This window comes from Corapipo altera, unplaced genomic scaffold (genome assembly GCF_003945725.1).
Source record: "Corapipo altera isolate COAL_440 unplaced genomic scaffold, ASM394572v1 150, whole genome shotgun sequence".
Classification (NCBI taxonomy): domain Eukaryota; kingdom Metazoa; phylum Chordata; class Aves; order Passeriformes; family Pipridae; genus Corapipo; species Corapipo altera.
In genome coordinates, this window is record NW_020884941.1 from 2,434,085 (window position 1) to 2,456,467 (window position 22,383).

Genomic DNA, 22,383 nt, shown 5'->3' on the forward strand with positions numbered 1-22,383 from the left:
TTAAAACTTTGTTTTGCCCAAGTTGAGAGCCCTCAACGCAGACCACACATTCAGGTTATGTTGGGAAGTTGGAAAGCATGGAAAACACCAAATTTGAAAGACATCCTGAGGTAAAAAACCCAATTGCTTGTAAGAATAACACGAAGAAGACATGGAATAGAGGTAAGAAAATGTGACAGGGCTGTAACTTGAATGAAAAATGGAGTTCGCTACCATTTACTTAAAAAATTAATTTCAAATTCTACTCACTCACTACTTGTATAAAAAGAAAAATACTTGGGAGCCTTCCCTCCACTTCCCCCTCCAAAGAGGTCATTCTAAGCAGGGGAAGCCACCCAACCCTCAGTATGTGTTTCCTGATTCCCTCAGTGAGTGCTTCCCCTTCTCTCACGGATCACACTGTGCTCCCAGGCAGTGCCCTGTGCCCTCACACCAGCTGGGTGAGGCTGTGACAACTGCCCTGGGTGCCCCAACAGGCCAATACTGACCCAGGGTGACCTGCTTCCACTTCTCACACTTCCTGCCCACACGGACTGGCCACACACCCCAGGCCATTTTGGCACTCCTCATGTTTGCAAGGTTAAGTGTGACCTTAGGGAAATTTCAGAATACAAACAAGTGCCATTTCTAAGCTGACTATTCCCAAAGTCACAGCAGAAAACTGACTCCAGACTGTCAGCAGATTTGTACAGTACAGTTCTGGTCCGTATTCTGACAACTGTGCTATAAATATGCTCCAGTCTATCACTTTTCTGCCAGCCTCATTTTGCATTCCTGCAAGAAAGCTTAAGTGAGTGAAAAAGTTATTAAGATAATTCTGACAGGTAGATAGTTTGGCCATTTCACCTGCAGGACTTTGTGTCAAATAGTTTATTAAGGAATTCAACAGACTGTTAAGTGATGGCGACATCAGCAGCCATACCAGACCCCACAGGGACAGGAACCTGGGCCCTGCATGGAGGAACCCAGGCCCTGCATGGCCTCCCAAAATCCAGGGGACCCAAAGCAGCCTGTATAGTTTGATCCTTGGGCAGACACTGGGGAGCCAAGGACAGAAGGTCCATCTGAGCAGGGAGGGCCCAGAGCCAAGAAGGATCCACTGGTGATCTCCCTGAATGCTGAGGCGGGTCTGGGTGGGAGAGCTGTGGGACAAAGCTTTGCAGCTGTAACTTACTCAAAGCCCTGGGAAAGCGCTTTTCCTTAGGACAGTTATGCTTCAGTGAACCCCTGCAAAGCACCAAACCCCTCTTCCTGCCATCTGAGGGGGCAGCAGACACCTTTCAGTCCACTGTGTGCTCACCTGGGCAGTGCCAGTGGAACCTGTGGGGTAGAGACAGAGGGCTCAGTTACAACACTCTGCTCTCCCGGGGCAGGAGGGCAATACAGCTGAACAAGGGAGGCCAGGGACTTTCTGGAAAGCTGAACTAATTGTCATTAAGCATTTATCGACTAGCATTTATCAATTAGCATTTCTAGAGCTTTTTCCAGAATACTTTTAAGTGTAGAAATTGTTCACAGGGATGCTTTCCAGGCATGGCCTAAAAATGCCACTGCAAGACAAAGGAAGACCTTGTATTTTAATTCCAAAGGCTGGAGGGAACTGCTGTGAAGCTGATGGCACCCGAGCTGTGCATGACTGTCAGGTGGGTGCAAGGGCTGGGCAGATAAAGCAGCAGCAAATTGGATCTGAAGTTGTTATTCCACTGCTTGAAACCTCGGGGAAAAAAAAAGCAACCAAAAACATGCCTTTTTTTTCTTTCTCTGAATACTCTCCTGAATATTTTATTCACCTTTGGTTTGAGGTGTGTGGCTGAAAACTCGCCTGTCTGTTGTCCCTAGCAAGTCTGGGATCTAAGAACTGCTACGGACAGAAAAAAGCAGGTTTTTAGTTAAAAACTAATTCCTTTAAAAGTGACAGGTACCTGACAATGCACACTGCAGGGACATGCTGGAGGGAATGGTTTCAGCTAAGAGAGAGAACTGAGGAGTGGTGGTGGTGTGATAATTAATAAATAAATAAATAAATAAATAATAAAGTCACAGCATCTCCCCTGACTCACACCCACACTTGCTAAATCTTAGGGCCTCCTAAGATGGCTGAGCTGTTTCTTACTGTTTCCTGGGATGTTCCAGCTGTCTTGGAGGGGTGTCCCAGCCCACTCAGACGCATCAGCCCCGTCAGCTCCTCTGCCATCAGTGCCAGAGCTGCCTGAGAACAGAGGAGGGCGTTAATTAATGACATTAACTAATGACAGTGCACACACATGGCTGGATGAAATTTCCTGCCATGCCCAATATGCTCCTGCTGTACCCCCAGCTGGGCAGAGCATCAGGTGTTTCACCAAACCCTCCTCACCTACCAGAACAAAACCAGAGCCAAGCTCTGTCCCTGCTCAGTCAGAGTAATTCTTGAACATTCCTCCTTCCCCACCCACCAACAATTCTCAGCTTCTGTCAATGAGCTACCAGCTTTTGGGAAGAGCTCCCCACACCCAGCTTGGCACACTGCTTTAAAGGAAAAAAGTTTAGTTACCTCAGGAAAGCCTTTCAGTCAATAAAATAACAACTGGAACTGCTGGTTTAAAGAAAAAAGAATAAAATCCACATTTTAACAAGCTACAGGTACAAAGCAGTCAACACACAAACTCCAACCAGTCACAACAGTAAAGGACAGTTTTTCTTTTTTCCTTTTTTTTTTTTTTCTTGTTTTCTTTAAGGGGCAGGGGCATGGAAAAATACAGCACACTAATGAAACAAAATGCAAAAAATACAAAAAAATAGAAAATAGAAAAAATGTATTTACAAGTGATACATTACTATGATCAGAAAGCACAAAGACAATTGCTGCTATAATACATGCACTGGGTCAAGAAGGAACTACTAAAAACCTGCAAGGGAGCTGTTTGTAAAAAAAGAAAATAAAAAAAGGGAGGAAAAAAAAAAAGAAAAAAGACACCCCCACCTCCTCCCCCCTCAGACACACAGGGCTGGGTTTGAACTTTTTTCTTCCCTAGTTTGCTACATTGATCAAACCAAATATCCCCTAAAGTCCATGGTACAACCAGTACAAATACTACACTGGGTTTTAAACTGCAGGTTCAGTTGTAGGAGGGGGAAAAAAACAGCAGCTCATTGTAGATCCATATACATAAAGCCAGAGTAACTGTGCTACATGCTAAAAATTACAGCAAGCCCCTGTCTGCTACACAGCATGATCTTAGCAGGTTTTCCTTTTTATTTATTCATATATATATCTATATGTGTGTATATATATATGTATAAAAATCGTGCCCTTTTTCACTGCAACATGACATCTGGGTGGAAATGTAACTTGTTACAACAAATTTTTATATGTATACTGCAAGAAGTCACTCAATGTCTGTGGATTTAATAAGTAACCTCACACCACAGGAAATATTTAATAAATCAAAAAAACCCAATATTGTGACAGAAGACCTTCTGTCTCAGTTCTTTTCAAAACCGAAGTCCCGCAGGAGACTGGTCCCAATGTCCACGAGGGTTCTCTGAAGAAGCTTCAGTTTCTCAACCGTTTTTGCGTTTAGTGTTCACGAGTTTTTGAACGACTTCAAGCCGTTTTCAGTTTCAAGTCTGTCTCTTCCTCTCTCACAAAGGTAATAGTCTGGTACTAATCCATCCGAGTGAGGAAAAGAGGAAAAGTGGCTGCAGTTGCACAAAGGGTCCCCAATTCCACATCTGCAGGAGATCCGGAGTCACGCGGAGCTCCGGGATCTTCGCTTTTGTTCCTTTCCCTCCTTTAATACAAAGTCCTTTCATACAAGTCCCGTCATTGGTACCTTCCCAAGTACCAGCCAGTCCAGCTTTAGGAGACAACAAAGCCACAAGTTAAAGTGAAAAGGACCAAGGCAGAAGTTCAGGTCACTTCCTGTCCGTTCCATCATACTTCCAGGAAACGGGAGCTGCTGGACTTGGAGTGGAAAGGCTCAGACCACATGCGACGTAGATCGCCCTGGGCAGGGAAACAGCACAAGGACCGTGTCCTCAGAAACTCTGAACTCTGCTTAGAATCAGATTTTAAATGCACACAGAATTGCAAGTGTGTCTTACAGCAAACCTATTCTTCACCTGTTTTGCAAGTTAAAACAAAGACAAAAAAAACCCCCATCCTTTCCCTATCAGGCCAGAACGACTTATTCTGGCAGCAGATCTACCCAAAAGGGGTTTCTGATGGGAAGGAAATGATGCAGGTGGAAAATCCTGCCCTTTCCTATGTTCTGCTCTGCAGAGTGCCAGATGTGTGCTTCAACAGGAACTGTACACTCTAAAATTTCTGTTCAGAACAGGTGACTGGGAACAGGCAAACAAGGCTCTGCCTCTCTGATTGCTGCTCAGCCTTTGTCCATGTGGTATTTCATGACAAGCTGGACAAGGACAAACTCACTTATTTAATTAAAACAGCATTTAATACTTTATAATTTAGTTAGTTTGTAATTACTGGTACTTTATGTACCTAAATTATCTTCTATTTCAGGAACTCCTCTCAGTAAGAAATGATGAGCAGTGGTCTCTCAGCTCTGGGCCAGAGCTCTCAGGGACACTCATCATCCTCCTGAGAGCTGCTGCCACTGCAAGGACACTGACCCTGCTGCCAGCTGGCCCAGGGCTTCCTGCTGCCCACGTGCCATCCCCTCTTACCTTTAAATAGGCCATGGTGAGGAGCGGCAATAAAGTGAAGGGTACCAAATAGAGCAGGGCAGGCTGGGCTGCCCGGTGAATACGAGAAGCTACTGTTGCAGTTAATAGACCTGCAAGAGAAAAAAGGGACTATAAATATCTCCAGGTTGCATGTGGATGTTCTCAGCATTTCATCCACCATTTTAAATAGGAGGGGGAAAAGTCACTTCTCTCTGCTTTGCTCTTCCTGAATGCAACTGAAACAAACCAAGCAGTGACAAATTATTCTGTTTGAATATTAGACTCTCAAGACTAACCCAAGAAGAACTCAAACAAAATGCAACAGAAGGTAAAGGGGGAATTGCACCACACTGAAGTGCTGCTCCAGGGCTGGCACCTCTGGAGACCATCAGTGTGAGGCCCCAGCCTGAGCAGTGGGGGCTCAGAGGAAGGGCTGCACACACCAGGAATGACTCTCCTGGATACTTGGCCAAAGGGAACACTGGGGGAATGATGGGTGAGAGGAAGGCTACGGGTAGGAAATGAATCTTTCCTTTTCATCCTCAGAAGGACTGCAGGAGGTCAGGATATGCACACACATGTCCTGACCTGAGGGAAAAGCCTGTTTTATGTTAGGGAGCAGAGGGCTGGCTACAGCAAATTATAACCAGCATTCCATTTGTGACTACTGATGATTTTCTGTATAGAATCTAACTAAGAGATCATTAACAGCAGAATACAAAAATGCAGAAATTATTTAGATGAATTACCTAGATGTAGTATGTACTTTTGAACAGCATAATTAATCTGGAAACTCCCATATTTTTACCATAACCCAGGTATGAGCTACGACACTTAGATAGTGAAGCAAAAAGTGCTAACAAAAACACACTGATAATCTGTTTCATCCTCTAAATAAAATACAACAACAACAAAAAAATCTTAAAAGGAAGATTGTTGAAGGGTTTTTCTCCCTAGACCATGCCAATAAACCCAAAGAGAAGAGGATTAAAAAAGAACATAACCAAACATCCTCTTAAAGCCTCTTTACACTTGCTTTCATCTTCTTTTAACCCTACTACAATAATCCCACATCTGCCCACTGGGCAGCTCTCCATATTACACTAATTACTCACCTACAAAATAGCCAATAAGTGTGCAGTGAAAGTAAGAGACCTTCTGCATCCGCCCAGAGATGTTCCCTGGTCCTGGGGCACCGCAGGAGTCACTGTTGGCTTGTTTTTTGTAGTTATCGTAACGCAGGACGAAGCAGAGCAGGAGCCCTGGCATCACAATATCTCCAATCCCCAGCATGGAGAAGTGGCTGCCTGTGGAACTGGAGAGCAACTGGAATTGGGTTCACGCCCAAAACAAAAAGTGACAAGCTCCAGACTCCTCACTTTGGTTCTGAGCTTCGTTTGGCACATCCCCTCTTTCCCTGGCAAACTTGGACATAGCAGGAGCTAAATGCTGGCTACTGAAGTTTTCCAAAGTGATTTCTCCACCACCTCAGCTCAGCTTTACATAAACCCATTTTGGCAGGGATGATGTGTTACTCCACACCAGTCTCCTTCTCCCAGTAGTGTTTAAGCTGCCTTTGCCCTTACTCAATGAGACAGATCCATCAGTGCAGTATTTCAGCCCTCTCTCTCCTCAGCGCTGATGGGAGGGACCAGCTGGCCCTTTTATCTGACTGATTAACACTGACAGACACTGCACCTCCAGCCCCATCACACAGATCTAACACAGGGCAGTATTCTCATTTTTGACTTCTCAGACCTTTGGCCTCATTCAGACAAAACAGAAAACTATAGTCTTGCCAGATTCCCAGAAAAGAGCCAATTGGGAGGTAAACTGAGAACTAAAATTGTCCATTATCTTAAATCCAAGGTATTTTTCAAGAAAATAAAGGCAAATTGAGTTGACAAAGTGAACAATTTTGTTTTTATCACTGCAGACAATGAACTTCTCATCTCTATAATTTCAGCATCCCAACATCTAAAGAAACAGGAGTAAATACACCAACAGAACCCATTGCCTGCTGCTGCTACACTGAGCTGCCTGCATGTGTCTGGTTACAGACTCGAGCCAGCAAGGAACCCCTGGAGCAGGGAGGTGTGGAATCATCTCCCCCCCAGCACAGCTCTTGCCCAGTAAGGTGCCCTTGTTTAGAGCAGTTTCTAATCCTTCCCAATTGCCTGCAATTATTCAGGGAACTAAGATGATAATTTCCAACAGAATTAGTTCTACTAAGTACAGGGAAGGAAAATGTTTCTCATATAATATAGTAAAAGATCCACTGATTTTACCTTGGGAATACAAGTTTACCAGGCAGCGACAGACGGGGAACATCCCTGCCCACATTTGGTCCCAGGTGAAGTTTCCGGGATAACACGTCCAGGGGATTATCAGCTGGTTGTGTGGCCACTTTCACCATAACATTGCTGTTAAAGATGTAGGCAGAGAAAAAGACCTATGGAACAAGGAAATCAGAAATTACAAACTGCAATTCCACAGCAACTCAAAGCTGCATCTATTTTTGCTTTGCTTATTCAAGAAAAGAAAGGTTACTGTCCAAATTTTCCATGCACATATGTTGTATATGATGTTAAAAGGCAAAAAGCATTTCAGAAACTCAGATGGAGCTTTTTACACTATTAATCCTCAAGGATAACTGGAATATACTTCCTGATATCAAGGCACTGATTAGTATCCTGGGATCCTTTGCAAAGGATCTGTCTTGACTACAAACAGAGGGTGCTGAATGACAGAGGCGGGGAACAGGATGCTAAAAACAGGAGAAAGCTGGAGAGCAGAGAAGAGGTGAGCACAGTGCTCACTCCTAAATGGGATGAGGCAGCCCTGGTCTCCAACAGGCTCTTACACTACAGCTCATCCCCCTGGAAAGTGCCTGGCTGCCAGAGTTGTCGGCAGGCGCTGCCCTGGATCAGCGCTCGCTGTTATGCAAAGGTGAAACAAAACCCTTTTGCTGTTACAAAGTACATTCTGTCATGTTTCTTGTTGAAGTGTGCTAAGATTCTATGCCAACCTTCCTGGCTACAGATCAATTTGCATTCTTGTTTTGCACATTTCTCTGCTAATCAGAAGCTGGCACATTTTTGTCCTGTGTAAGGCTTTGTGTGGACTTGGAAATGCTTGTTCTGATCTTCAGCAGCTTCCAAAATTCCAGGTCCAACTTCTTTTTTTAAATAATATGTGAAAGTTGAAATATTCTAATCATATTTCTGCTTTTGTCAACTAATTAGCAAGGAAATAATTCCATATCCTGCTGTAGAATTCCACATCTCAGAATGGAGCACTGAGGCCGGTGATCTGGCTTTGCCAGATTTCATCAACTTCATACCAGCACAGCTGATGTAAAACTGGCCCAAGGCCGATTACAAATCCAAAGGATAAAAACAGTTTTAGTGAAACCAAACCAAACACTTACCCAAAAGACATCATAAATTAGTAACCCAGAGAGCAGCAAGCAGGAAACCTTCAGGCTCGGCAGCCGAACAAAGGCTATCATTGCAACACACAGGCCCATAGCCAGAGCTACAAAATGCAAGACATCATTAGTTCATTACAAACAGCAAAACAAACAAAAAACCACCAACCCCAAGCCAGTACCTCCCCCCCCAAAACCCCGAGGAAGCCTCTGTTTGCACCTGTGCAGCTCTGCATGCACTAGATGACGGTCTGCTATTTCCAGCCAGTGAAATTCTTGTTACCAAGGTTAAGAAAAGTCAAAATACATTCAGTAGCCAACTGCAAACGTGTCCCCATGGAAGCAGAGATCCCTCTGCAGGCACAACCACTCATTCCACTTGGCTTCTACCACCCACCACAAAGAAATGTTCCATGTCCTGTGTCCCAGAGACTCCATCTCCCCTCTACAACCCTGACTTAAAACCCACTTAAAAACAGAAGCAACAAAACAACTTTGGATTTTTTGTGCCCCAAGCATAAACCTCTACTTTTACATTATTAGGAGGTTTTCTAGTAAATGCCCAAAATAAATAAAATCCTTGACTCTTAATTCAGAAATAGCACAGTGATGTGACATGTTAGAACTTGGTCTGACAAAACCCCCTTGAACCAACCTTCTGCTTGGGCAAGACTGGGCAAGAACACCACAAAACATCATCATTTAGATATCCAGGGATTTCCCAAGAACCTGTGTGAAAGCCTAGCTACTGACAAGGAAAAAAATATGGGTCTTTTCCTAACCCCTCTCCCAAGGGTGAGTTTTCAGCCAGATCAATGAGCTGAATGACACGAGGCAGCTCAGATGTTCATTTTGTTCCCAGAGGAATTCTGTCAGGGCAGAAAGGCAAGATGTTAAACTAAAACAAAAATCCCAGTCTTCACTTCTGTGTCATTTTCTGCTTCTTAAAGCCCAGCCTCAGCTACCAAAGATACTCCACAGCTGGTTACAAGTAAATCCCTACAGAGATACTTACAATAAAAAAAAATTAAAAAAAAACCTTAAAAAGCAAATCAGCTTTTATCTGTGATATCAGTCTATTTACAAGGAATAATGGAGCTCAGCTGGGACCCGATTACACTCAATCATGCAGACATTTGTCAACAAAATGTCTTTGTCTAACATGACACAGAATTTGTAAGAAGTTACAATCCCATTTTGGCCAAGTGGAACTGCAGGGAAAGCTGATCCATGACATACATGCCCACCAGTGGGACAGCTGGACTTGGCCAAAATGTACAAGTTAACCTTTGGATTCTCACACTGTAATTATGGACTGTGAAACCATCTCACACTTGCATTTCACCTGAGAGCTGGGGAGTCCTTCCATAAAAACCACTAAGGAAACATCCATATGGATTCAAGGGAAAAACGTGCCCCCAGTCCCCTGCCATCCTGGCTGCCTGCAGTGCCAGGGGCTGCATCCCAGCACCTCTGCCAAGCCCACCTCATCTGAGAGCTGACACAACACCCACTGTCAGAGCTGCCAGTTTTAATGGAGGAGTGGGATTATTCAGATAAAAACATACCCTAAATCACACTGCACAACTGAAACCAGCTACAAAATGTAAGCAAGTTACCGAGGTTTAAAGAATTTGACACAGCAAAGCAGCAAGAAAAAGAACTGCATTCAGTAATTCAATATAGCCCTCAGTTACAGACTTCCTCTGGCAGAAGAGCAAATACAAGGGTACAGTCTGTCTTAAATCAAAGAGGTTTCTCTAAAGCCAATGTTAATAATAGCTCAAGCAAGCCTGTATTTAGGAGAGGATTTCCAGGTTATAATTAACCAGAAGTTGAAATATTTTAACCAGTGAGGAGTTTTATCTATTGTTCACACACTCCATTTCTCTGTCACTGAAATGAACACAAGCATAAGGCACTTTCATCAAACTACGCAAATACTGGGTAGAAAAGGAGAAGGAAAAAAATCCTTCAGCTGACAGTGAAATACACATTGTAATAATTACACAGTTTTGCAACAGCTTTAGGAAATACTGGTAAGGCTAAAAACCAAGGGAAGCAAGAATGCCTGGGAGCAAGTGCGAGGAATATGGGCCAAAGAGCAGTCAAACCACCGACAGGCTTCTCTAAATGGAGGCCAGCTCCCTTTGCCAGTGGAAGAGTCTAGAAATCATGAGAGAAACAAAGTCCTGTCCAAGCTGGTGTTGACAAACAAATAAGGCAGATCTTCACTGAAATATGTTCCAAATCATAAAAAAAAAAAATAGAAACAAAGAGGAGAGAAAGAAGAGAGAAAGAGGTAGAGTGGCCACACAAACAGCAGCCCTGGTTTGGAAGTGCTGGGCATTGGCTTAAGAAAGCTGAGTAAGAAAGAACTAACTGGAAGAGTTAACGTTCAATTAACAAAACTAATTAAATCCAGAGTCCCTGCAAGCACACTCCTTATGGAACAGGGATATTCTGAGGATTAAGAATATTCTTGCATATGTGATTAGACTCTGGCAGCTCCCCTGCCCTCCTGCACCCAGAGCAATGACAGCCCCAGATGCTGCTGGTGTGGGGTCTGGTTTACAAAGCACAATGTGAGCTGGGGAGGATTTAACTTCCCCCAAAGGCCACAGCTGACCTTTGAAAGACACAGGTACTGAGGTTCTGATCTGACCAAAGTGTATTTTAAAGGGAGGGAATAAGAACACAGGCCGTGGATCTGTCCATTGACGCAGCAGGTCCCGGGGTATCTGTGCCTGTGCAGTTCACTCTGTAACTGCAGACATTCCATCCATCCACAGCATTCCCACTGTGCATCTCTCCAGCTCTGTCCACTATTTAGGAAAGCCTTTACCCAGGCTTTACCAGGGGACAGTGACCATCCTTGGGGATTCTGTCATCAAACAATCTGCTCTGAGAAACGAGCATTTCAAGACCCATAAATGTGCATCATCACATTTGTGCCAGAACAACCTCCGAGACAACATCTGCTCACTCTACCCTGTAACACATCCCTGCCCCAGAAGCCATTCAACCCACGGCCCTGCACACCCAGCAGCTGCAGGCACTGCCTTAGGGACAGGAGTGCTGCACTTGGATACGTGTGCTGACTGCCCACAGGGACAGGAGTCACTGGGGTCTGCATGACTGGGTCACAGCAGAGCAGAGCTAAAGGCAAAGGTGATGGGATCCCACAGCCCAAGGAGTAAAGCTGCAGACTCTCTTTCCCTGACAAAGGCCAATAAATGCTGTTCCCTGTTCAATGTCACTGGCAAACGCTGATTTAATTGGATTTGAACAAATGACAGGAGGATCACCTATATAGTTCAAGCTGCCTTCATACAAATTACATAAATTACTTCAAAGCGAGACAGCAGCAACACAATTCAGTAAATCATAATCAACCTCCAAGAGAAATAAAAGCCAGGAATCAGCAGCTCAGAGCTCTGCAGATGAATTACCTCGAAGCCCACGATGTCAGACTGAAACACTCACAAAAATAACTATTTTTAACTAAATGCTTCTGGTGATATCTCAGTGTAGACAACTCTTCAGACTCTGCCAAAATCCACACTTGACATTCCATTTGGCTTTGCAGCTACTGCAGATCAAAAGTCACCCTTGATTTCATGGTGGCCCACTCTGCTTATCACAAAACAAACTTGGTCTGCATTTTTCTCATTTAGTATCTGGTACTTTAAAAGGTATTTCCCTTCCATACAACAGGTGGGACTTTGAAAGCAGCAAAAAGCATGAATGAAGCACAGTGCCTTTGTACAAAAGAAAGAATGAAGGCGCAAGGAGAGGCTTCCGTGCTAAGGACTTGCCTCTGCTGCTGCCTGGTTTAGGAGGAGCTGGAAGCTGATGGGATGAATGTTTTCTATTGTGATGAACAATTTCAAGGGCAGGTGATGTTGTTCCAGCAATTTTTCTTCAAGCAATCACAACCTCGGGGTGCCACTACAGGATGTCCTAAGCCAGTTTTGCCGACACTGCTGAGCAGCAGAGGTGCTGCTCCTGCTGACCCCTTCCTGCCTTTGCCATCATATCCACACCATCCCCTCAGATCCCATCATGCTGCCACGTACCTTTTGCCAAATTTAGCACATACCTGACTGCACAATAATCCAATTCATCTCACTCAGCAGCAGAAAAACAGCCTGGCAAAACCCGAGCACGCTGCCATTGTAGTGAGCTCAATCAGCTCACCATGTGATTGAGTGAGTGCCAGAGCCAGCACAAGAGATTTGGAAGGCAGGAGGGAAGGAGGAAAGCTCCTTTTTGGAACAGTAAGCTGGGAATTCAGTTGAACCAGCATGAAAAAACCCCAATAACTCACACCTCCAAGCCAACTGGCTGCCTGCCACCTGCACCATCTCACCACCCATGGCAAGCAGCACAAAGATCAAAGACAAGCAGCTCCTGTGAGCTGCCTCACAACAAATTATTTGATCATCTGAACCAATAAACAACAAGATGCACAGCAAAAATGAACCAGATTGCTAAGATTAAGCCATGAACCACAAACAACCATTGTCTCCACACTTCTTTAACTCAATCTGGCGATTCATCCCACATCACACAGGGGTGGAATATGTTTCATGAGTGTTCTGGCACCTCCTTGGAAGCTTTTACAAACCAGAAAAACAGGTGTCCCAAGCACTCCCCTGGCATGTTCCTGGCTGTTTTCAGGGACTCTGCTCCACAACTCGGCAAGCCACTAATATCAGCAAATTTCACCCATCATCACCAGTGACTGATGTGTCAGAACAGGCACAAACCAGCAGTAAAGCCCCTTAATTCCCATACTCACCATCCATAAGGAGCCAGTGGCCAGTCAGGACCCAGATAAGGACAAGCATCACAGACAGAGAAAACGAGAGCAACTCAGCAGCAGTGAAACGCCCACAGCAGCCAAAGGAAATCCTGGGAACAACACAAACATCAGCCAGAGGACTTAGTGTTTCCATTTAAAGAGCAGAAAATGGACACTTGGAACAAGGCTCAACTGCTGATGAAAGATGCCAAGAACAACTGAAGGGAAGTTCCTCTGCCACAAGTAGGTACCAAAACAGCAACAAAATAAAAGCTTTCCTCACATTCAAACAGTGTGTATAAAGCATGAACTGCAGAGATGGAAAAAGCCCTGTAAATCTTGGCACCTCTCTTGAAATTGTAACCATGCTATTTTCCTAGCACCACCTAAGATAGTGCTTTTAGCAACATGAACTCCAGTCACAAGGTTCAAAAATAAAATGTGTTTCAAAATAACTGTAATTTTCACTGATGTAACTACAGTCCCCAGAAGAGGCAGCATTAAAATCCAGAGCCCGGTGTTAACGAACATTAAAATCCAATACCCAAATCCCAAACTCTGAAATCTCAGCCAAAATAAGCCAAACTTATTAAAAACCACTGTTGGGAAATCGAGTCCCCTGCAATGGTATCACATTTCCCAGGCTGGCAAGGGCCAGTGGCTTGCAGAAATTGTGCTTCCTACTTTCAAAGTGGAAGCACGGTGTTGGCACAAAAACCAGGCACAAACAACAGCCCTGAAGTTAATGTTCATTAGAGAATTCTCTTTAAAAGAAAGAAATACAACACACAAGAAGAGGAGCAAAGGATTGCTCAGGTCCTTACTTGTTCTGAGGTGAGCAAGGCCGTGTTAAGTACTGGCACATCGGGAGCAGAAGGAAAGCAAAAGCTATTGTTGCAAGGACTACAAAAAGAAGAAGAGGTAATGTTAGGACATTCAGATCTGATTTCTACAGTACACAAACAGGCTTCTCCAAGTGGAAAAAGCTCTTGCAACAATGTCCTATTATCATATGCTCAGTGTTATTACAGCAAGAGCAGCTCAAGGCTCCGAGGTTTTCTGCAGAACAGTGGCTTTCAGACTTCAATGAAATGAAAGCTCTCAAAGGAATTCAATGCCCCATTCCCAAACCTTAAAAAAAGTCTTGAATCTATTCATGATCGTGTCAGCAAGAAAAACAGTTTTCACATATTCTGGGAGTCGGAAAAAATCTTACTACAAACTGGTTGTGAGACCCTTTGAAAATTCTTCAGCATCCAACACAGACTAAGAGCATAATAAAGGATTTTTTCCCACTTTTTAACTCGGATAGTAATTTTTTCCCCCATCTCACTCAAACCTTTTTATTCATTACTGAAACACAGTACAACTTCAAATAAGTTATAGCCAGTAGCTGGCAACTTCACTTTTTTAAAACACAAAGTGCTTTAAGGTTTTGAAACCAGGACGATAAAAAGACATAAATATCCAAACAGACTATTTCCATAAACATTTTCTTTTTCAGGCAGCATACTTATCCCACCCACACATTTGTAAAAGCGTTTAGTAACTGCTGGTATTTATAATCATTTTTCCTTCCATTTTTTTTTTTAAAGGGCTGTTTAAAAGGCTGGAGCTCGAGGGTGTGGAGACACAGACATGTCAGCAGCACATCCCAAACTGCTGCAGCAAGAACACACTGACATGAAAATGGAAGGCACTTGAAACCTTCTGCATCCTTCAGATCAGATCTTTGTGCCGTCCTTTACTTATTCCTTTAAAAATTGGGATGGTTGCTGCTGGTTTTTAAAGGGGATTTTTTTTCTCTTCTCAATGAAGATGAGGAGTCAAATACTCTCTTTAGAACACAGTTTCAGGCAACTGGAAAAAGGAATTGGTTTGGTCAAACCACATCTTTCCTTTCGGGTGGGAGGAAGCTTAAAAACAAAACAAAACAAAACAAAGGAGAGATCAAATAATCTAAAAGGAAAATTTAAGAACTGTCTGCATGCAAACAGCACCAGGAAAACTCAGAGTTCTGTCAGTATTTCCGAGAAGGGGACAAAAAGCAGAATGGGCAGGGCAAGAATGAAGAGTGTGGCAACACTGCACACGCTGCCACAGCACAACCTCAGCTTCAGGGGACAGGGGGACCAAGTCCAAGACCAGTCCCAGGTTCCCAACTCCAGCAGGGTCCCCATCCTGCTGAACAGCCTCTAAGGACACTCTGCATTTCAGAGGTTCTGGGCTTAACAACACTCTCTGATGCAAGCCCAGGGAAAAGCACAAAAGTACCATAAAACCAGGTTCAAGAACAAAGTTACCCAGGAGCACTGATCCCAATCCTCTGAACCTGCAACAAGCCCCAACTGATGCTGCAGTTACACACACAAATGTTACAAATGTCAAGGTCATTCGGGAAATAAATGGACCAAGAACCCTGGCCAAATTTATCTTTTGACACAGATCTTCCCTTATAATATCTTGTATACTTGTGTGTAAATTCCCCTAATATCTAGCATGTAGTAGAATTAATCTGAAGTATTTTTTTTAATAGGAAAGATGATGTGTCAAAGTTATAAAAGGTCAAAGTTATAAAAGCAGAATTCAACAGGCCTCTACAGGGGGTACAATTAGTCTCAAAACTAGACATTCAGATTTCACCCATTAATATCAGCCCTGTTTAGGAGGCTGGAGAGGATGCACAGCTCAGGAGTTCAATCATGAGGGAAAAGCCTGCAATGAAAATATGTGAAGTGGGAGAGGATGAAAGGTATTTGGGGGTTTAAAAAGCTTCACGGGCTCAGTATGTGGACTGAGTACAATTTTTAGAAGCTGCTGCATCTCTGGGGCAGTAGGAAGAATCTTGCTACTATCAACAGTAGCTGGTCTCTTGAAAAATTGCAAAAAGATCAAAAGGCCAAAATTTTCCAGAAAGCAAAGCCCTGGTATTTATTTAAATGACAAAATGTAACCAGTAAACACGAGGGGAGGATTTGCAATTTTTTCGCAGATAACGGTTTCAATTTTGTTCTAAATTCAAGCAGTGCAAAAGACTAACACCCAAATGCTCATGAGACCACAAGTACTCTTGAAACAGAAAAATTGCACGAAAGCAAAATTAAACTAGGAAAAGAAGTCTCTGGGCAGGATCCCCAGAGTTATTTCCCATAAAGTACCTGAATTATGAAATACCACATACAGTTCTGAGCACCAATTTATAAACAAGTGAACTTCATGCAAAATAATACATCTGGCATCTTTAAAGCTCTGGCAATTTATAGTTCAGAAGGTTTAGCAAATCTCTAAGTGGAAAATACTTCTCAAATAATACTTATCACTTTATTTATAGCTACAGAGACATGGAAATACAACTGTGAAATCTGATGATTCTTTTTTTAATATACTGTGGCAAGTATTACAATTCTTATCAACAAAATTTAATGACATCAGTACTTTCTGTTCTATTTCAATTTTTAGAGAGGAAAAAAAAAACCTTAGTCACCTGCTGTGCATATTGTAAAGACAACTTGAACTGAGTCAAAGAAGAAGAACATAACTAGGAGAGACACGGACGCTCCGATGGGCAGGAACAGCGCCTGGGTGGAATCGATGGTTTGAATACCTGCAGGAGAGAGAAGGGACACTTAACTCTCACACACACTCACAGCTGCCCCTCAGCAGCACGAGGGAGGGCTCTGACAGCACCTTCCATTGCACCCCAAGATCCTGGGGCCCTGTCACAGCCAGGCCCAGGTGTCTGTGCAGACACACCCCGGCTGGGCGAGCACAGCAACAGCCCTGCTCTGCAGAACCCAAGGACTGGAAGCTGGAAGAAAATGTAGGAATTTTCACTTGTGCCACAGAGAGAATGAATAACAAGTTATGAAAATTAACATTACTCAGGGATTAGGATGTAGCAGTTATATGTTTGCTTCACTTTACACTGAGACACAGAAATGTGTGTAAGGCAGAGCACAGGAAAGGTTCATTGAACCCCTCAGCAGGAGGGGAAGAGCCTGACCAGTGTCAGGCTGCCCCAGCTCATGGAAAGGGTGCCACAGCTTCAAATTCCACCTGGGTGAAGGCCACCAGGCACTTAAATTGCATCACAGGCTGCAGTCACCAGATAACATCAAGCCTCACAATAACAGGTAGTTTCCAAAAATCACATTTACCTGTTTGTGAAACCCCCAGCTCAGAGCAGAGCTCTACAATCCTTTTCTGCTAAAAACCACCATGAACTCAGGCTCACATTTTATAGCTGGCAGCAATTTTAAACAGTGCACAGATACTGAACTATTTTATTATTTCCCCCACCTCAAGCCTGCAGTGTAACCACCGGGGATGTTAATAATGGGACAGGACATTTTTTACTGCATTTTACCATGAGTTTTTAGAATTACTAACAAAATTGAGAAGCCCATCTATTCCCACATAGTCCAACAATTAACCAGTCTCTGTAGCTGTATTTATATTTGATCCCTGGAGGGGACAGAAGCTGTAAGCAATAACCCACTTAAAAATACAAGACACAGTTATTCTTGTAAAACACTAAAATCAGGTAACACCTGAAGTAGTCACTTGATAAGTGACCAGTGAAAAATAATACAATACTCAGACCTAGAAGAGATATAAAACCAGCTGAATATCACTGTGTTATCCCAAAATAATTAGACACGGCTGTATGAAGGGGCTTTTAAGGATCTTAAGGATAAGTTTTTAGATTGTCAAGCAGAATATAGCAATATAACCACACAGGAAAATATACACACATATTGCTTACATATGTGTGTTTCTGTGTAAGAACGTGTCTTTAAACTGCACAACTCAGTTACTGATGTATCTGATTATGTTGAAAACCTCACACTCCCATGAAACATGCTCACAACAACCTATCTGTCATAAATATCCAACCATTTTCATAAAAGAGAAGCTAAACAACGAGCAGGGAAGTCATGACACCTGCACTGTACACTCATTTATTAGTTCATGTCGTGATCTATTATTCTTAAACATAAGCAGCACAGTAAATTTTAAAAATAAAAAGCAGAGGAACTCAGTCCCTTGGGATTTCTGCATTGCTGAGGTCTGGTACAAAAAGGTACAGTGCAATACAGACAGTGCAGTGATGACAGTGTGAGGACACAGAAATCCCAATCTGTGACTTAGATCTGGTTCTCCTGCTCTGAGAAAGCACATTTATTCACATGCCCTTCAACTTCCCAAGGGAAAAACTGAACACAACAAAACCCCAGAAATGACACACTACACACCACCTTGGCATCTGGGAATTAGTGCCTGCAGCATTAAATGTCAGGGCTCTTCGTTTCATTTCTGATCATTCTGACAGCTAATCCTCTTAATGTGCTTATTTCCCAGTCCCAGACTGTCTTCCCTCACTGCCCAGATGCCAAAAGCCTCAACTGTTCATTGCTGAATCACCAAGCACAGCAACCTCTTTGCTCTGTGCTGCCAACAGAAGCAGCGTCTGACAACTATGTAAATTCCAAGAGTCTATTTTAAAAAAGGCAAAAAAAGCAAGAGACACATACAACATATGTTATTTAATTTACAATTTTAAAGCTATATTTCTTACTTTAAACAAAACAAGCTTGGCATTCAGGGTTTCATGCACAGGGCTTCTCACTTATCTCACTCCTGCCTTCTATATTTGAGGAAAATATTTCATTCTAGAGCCTACTCTCAGAAGATGGCCACATAAATTGTTATAAGGTAAAATCAGGTGTGAATTTACAGCACATTGTGCACAGTGTGTTTCACTCTAACTGTTCACTTCCATATTTTTACCTGTAAAACAGTGCATCTCCAGTGGCCAAGCTGCCTGGAACCTATTTATAGCCCACAGAGGGGACAGTCACCCCGCAGGAGCTGACATGTTAATCCCACTCTGAATAGACAGTGCAGACACGTATTTTTTGTCCATTATAAATGAGTTGCCCAAAGCCCTGAGAACTCTCTTCTTCAGTTTCTCCACTGACAAGGCTGAATCATCCTCGGGGGGCTGTCAGAGCACCCCACGGCCTCTTCCCGCCCCTGGACTGGCCAACACATCACAGCCAGACAGAAAGGAATTACATTCCCTTCTCACTCTGGGGTGGCTTTTTCAAAGTAAAGCTGTTTCCATTTCCAGCAGAACATGATGAATTGTGCACATGCAATTTTTATGCATTATGGAAATGCTGATGTTTAAAAAGAGGCTTCCACGGGCACGGACCAGACACAGAGAGCAGTGAGAGGGCACAGCGAGGTGGGAAGTGCCCAGGGATCCCTTGGATCAGGGGAATCTGCAATGCAGCAGCTGGAACCACCCCAGGGGAAGCAGAAGGTGTAGGACACAAGTGAGGGGAGGAAGACAAGGATTAAAGTTGACCCTTACTGTTATTGGTGCTGTTGCCATTGAAGGACCCAGCGGTGCTGCTGTTGTCTTTCTCTTTGTCTTGATTCTCAAAGTCCATGTTCAGAGACCTGCAGGAGCAAAGCAAACAGAACAGAGAAGATTTAAACTCCTGCTTAGGCTCATTCCCATTGGTCTCATTCCCATTCTGCCATCCTCTCCCTGCAAAAGCCCTGCAATGCTGGTTATTGGAAACAACACCAAACACTCCGGCAAATTAGGATAAATGAAATGCTTAGTTACAGATAAGGCACCAAATCACAGGTTCTGACAGTGAGACCTTTCACCAGTGCCTGCACTGGGGAATGTTAAATATCTTTGCTGTGCTTTGTTGTTAGCTGCATTTCTGGGAAGTGTAGAACATGATGGAAGCACAGTAAACATTTCAATTCTCTGGTGAATTTGAATTCTTTCCAAGTTCTCATTTGGTTCCTTTTCATTTAAATTTAACTACTGGTTTCATTTTTAAGACAATATTATTGCCTCCCTCTAAATGTTGCTATGAATGATGACCCAAACCAGCTTACAAGTAAATTGTCTGCTGAATGTAAGGCCTTACTTCATTGAAAAAACTTCAGCAAAGCCTAGATTTTACATACATCCAGAACAGATGCGTAGAGGAAGCTCTGAATAAATAGCACAAATTGACATAATTTAATTAATCCACAGGAGCTGACAACACTCCCCTGTGTAGCCAGCTCAGCTGTTATTGAGTCATCTTTTCATTTTGATATACACACTTCTAAAAAGTTCCAAAATAACACAGTACTCTACTCCTTTTGCCACAGTCCTTCACTTTGATATAACTTGTAAATTATATTCTAACAGATTTGGCATGACTTTCTGAAACGAGGGAATTTCACTTAAGGTCTCCTTTGACCAGCAATACTTTCTACCCCTAAATTCTACACACTTTTTAATAAAAATACCAGCAATCAAGTTTACCATGAGAATTTCTCATTCAGATGCATGTATGTTATCCATGATTTAGCTGCATATTTATTTATTCAAATAAGCTACAGAGAAGCACCAGAAGCACTGGTCTTGTCTTAAGTCTGCAGCAGCATCCAAGTATTTCAATAAAACTTCCAGGTCAACAGGCATTAACTCCTTTTCAAGTTTAGCTGTAACTGTGCTATGCTAAGTAAACAAATTTGATTAATTTATCAGACAAGTAATAAATACACTGTGATCTTCTAAACAATTCCAGGGGCATCAGAGTTATTTCCTTTCAGTGCATTGATCACCCACTGCAATGCACAGGTGAGTGAGTCCATGCTGCAGTCCCAGAGCCAAAATCAAGCACATCCAAGTCTGCAGGACCGAGATAGGTGGGGTGTATTAAGGACAGAGGGGTTGAGCAGCTTCACTGCATAACACAAAACCAAGGAAAAGGCTCTTCCAGAATAGAACTGCTTTGTTTCCTTTGCTTCTATTAAGCAAGTGCTCCCCAACAGTGATATGAGATTTAAGCAGCTTTTGGGCTCAGGCTGAATACAAGGAAGCTTCCACTTCAGACATACAGTACTTGTACACAGATGATGGATCATCACCCAAAGAATTATCAAACACACAAAGAGGCAATGGAGAACACTAAAATTCTAACCTATTAATCTGTTGTTCTGAGCTTGTTCTTCTAAAGATCTCTCTGCTCTGCCTCTTGTTTGGAGTGCCTCCATCCCTCATCCACGCTCTCTTTTCCCCCATTATCCATTGTAGCTTCATAATTTTCCTCTCAAGCTATAAAAATCTGGGAGGAGGCTGACAGCCCTCCAGGCCTTGCTCCAAGATTCAGGCAAACAACATCATTCTTTTCTCAGTGCAGCGTTCTGTTCCCCCCTGAATTAGCACAGTTTAGCAAGAACTTCACACCATCATTCTCCCAGTGGCATCAGGCAACTCATAATTTAAGGGATTGCTATCAGCAGAGAAAACTGGAAATAAAAACTATTAGATCTACTGCTCATAAACAACCTCAGCCCCTCTCCTTTCACTGCAATGGTGTCAGCAATTATTATTACCTAAAACATCCCTGCCTCAAAAGTAAGCATAAATTAGGAAATTACTTTCACTTAGCAACACAGCTGCTGATCCAAGCCAACTCCTGAATAATCTCCAACTGTTTTATGATTTGGCTCTTCCCTCTGGTACAAATTATCACTAATATAATAAAAAAAATTGAGAAGTGATCACCAAAACACCCTCCAAGAAAGTTAAAAATTGTATTGTAAAAAAAGATTCTCCAAACTACTCGACTGAAGAGAAATGGCAAGTTGGGAAACATTTGCTGTTTTGTTCAAGTTTCTCCTGAGCTTCCAAAGGGAATGTTGGGCCAGCACCTCCCATGGGGCACTGAACTGCTCTTTGTTCCTCCTGTGGGTCCCCACAGCCCCATCTGGGAGGATTTCCAGCGCAGTGTTTCAAAGCAGGCAGGAGTCCCTCCCGCAGGGAACCGCTCCGGAGGGTCACGCCGAGGCCACAGGAATGAGTAAGCTGCTGGCACGTCACTAGCATGGCAGTTCAGCCTCAGCTATGGATCACTTCCACTGCAGCGATGCCTCAGGGAACCCCGCAGGACATGTTTGTATGGAACAATGGAGGGAACAGGAAAGCAAGGATGTATCTACGGAGGCGCCTGCAGACACAACACACGAAGAAATTCCTTCTTGCTCTGCTCGTGAGGACAGTCACCACCTGACAGCACTGGGACTGAGGGAATGCCAAGCTGTAAATCCAACCAGAAGCATTCCATGTTGACAGGAACTCTAAGTTCACCATGTGAGCTACTTTCTATTTACAAATGCTTTGGATACCCAAAGCCTGGAGATGGAAAACTCCAGTTCATCCCATGCTTTGGTTTGGTTTAAAAGCAGGTACTTGGACAGGTACATTCCGGGTTTAATCTGGCTTTACATAAGCTGAGACACCAAGTCTGGGGAAGTGATAGGATAGAAAAAGATTTAGCTGCTACCTGCCTGCAAAGTAACCCCAACATTTAAGTCCCAGAGAAGCATTTGGACAAGAATAGGTGTCTGCCCTGCCCTAGGAAACAACCTGTTTCAAGCTGAGCTCACC

The 22,383-nt window shown here is 43.3% G+C and overlaps 1 protein-coding gene across 2 annotated transcripts in view; it reads right to left on the bottom strand.

Annotated features, from left to right (window-relative positions):
- Positions 1–2,703: 2,703 nt before the first annotated feature.
- Positions 2,704–22,383, bottom strand: part of SPPL3 (signal peptide peptidase like 3) — a 54,713-nt gene continuing 35,033 nt past the window's right edge. The window contains exons 3-11 of one of the 2 annotated variants that reach the window (XM_027661594.1): positions 19,285–19,379; positions 16,396–16,515; positions 13,736–13,814; positions 12,909–13,021; positions 8,105–8,211; positions 6,963–7,126; positions 5,790–5,989; positions 4,675–4,784; positions 2,704–3,988 (exon numbers count right to left, since the gene is read on the bottom strand). In XM_027661594.1, the coding sequence (XP_027517395.1) occupies positions 3,917–3,988; positions 4,675–4,784; positions 5,790–5,989; positions 6,963–7,126; positions 8,105–8,211; positions 12,909–13,021; positions 13,736–13,814; positions 16,396–16,515; positions 19,285–19,379 (1,060 nt within the window). In that variant the 3' untranslated portion in view covers positions 2,704–3,916. The remainder of the gene's footprint in view (positions 3,989–4,674; positions 4,785–5,789; positions 5,990–6,962; positions 7,127–8,104; positions 8,212–12,908; positions 13,022–13,735; positions 13,815–16,395; positions 16,516–19,284; positions 19,380–22,383) is intronic. The other variant, XM_027661595.1, reaches the window with a different exon arrangement.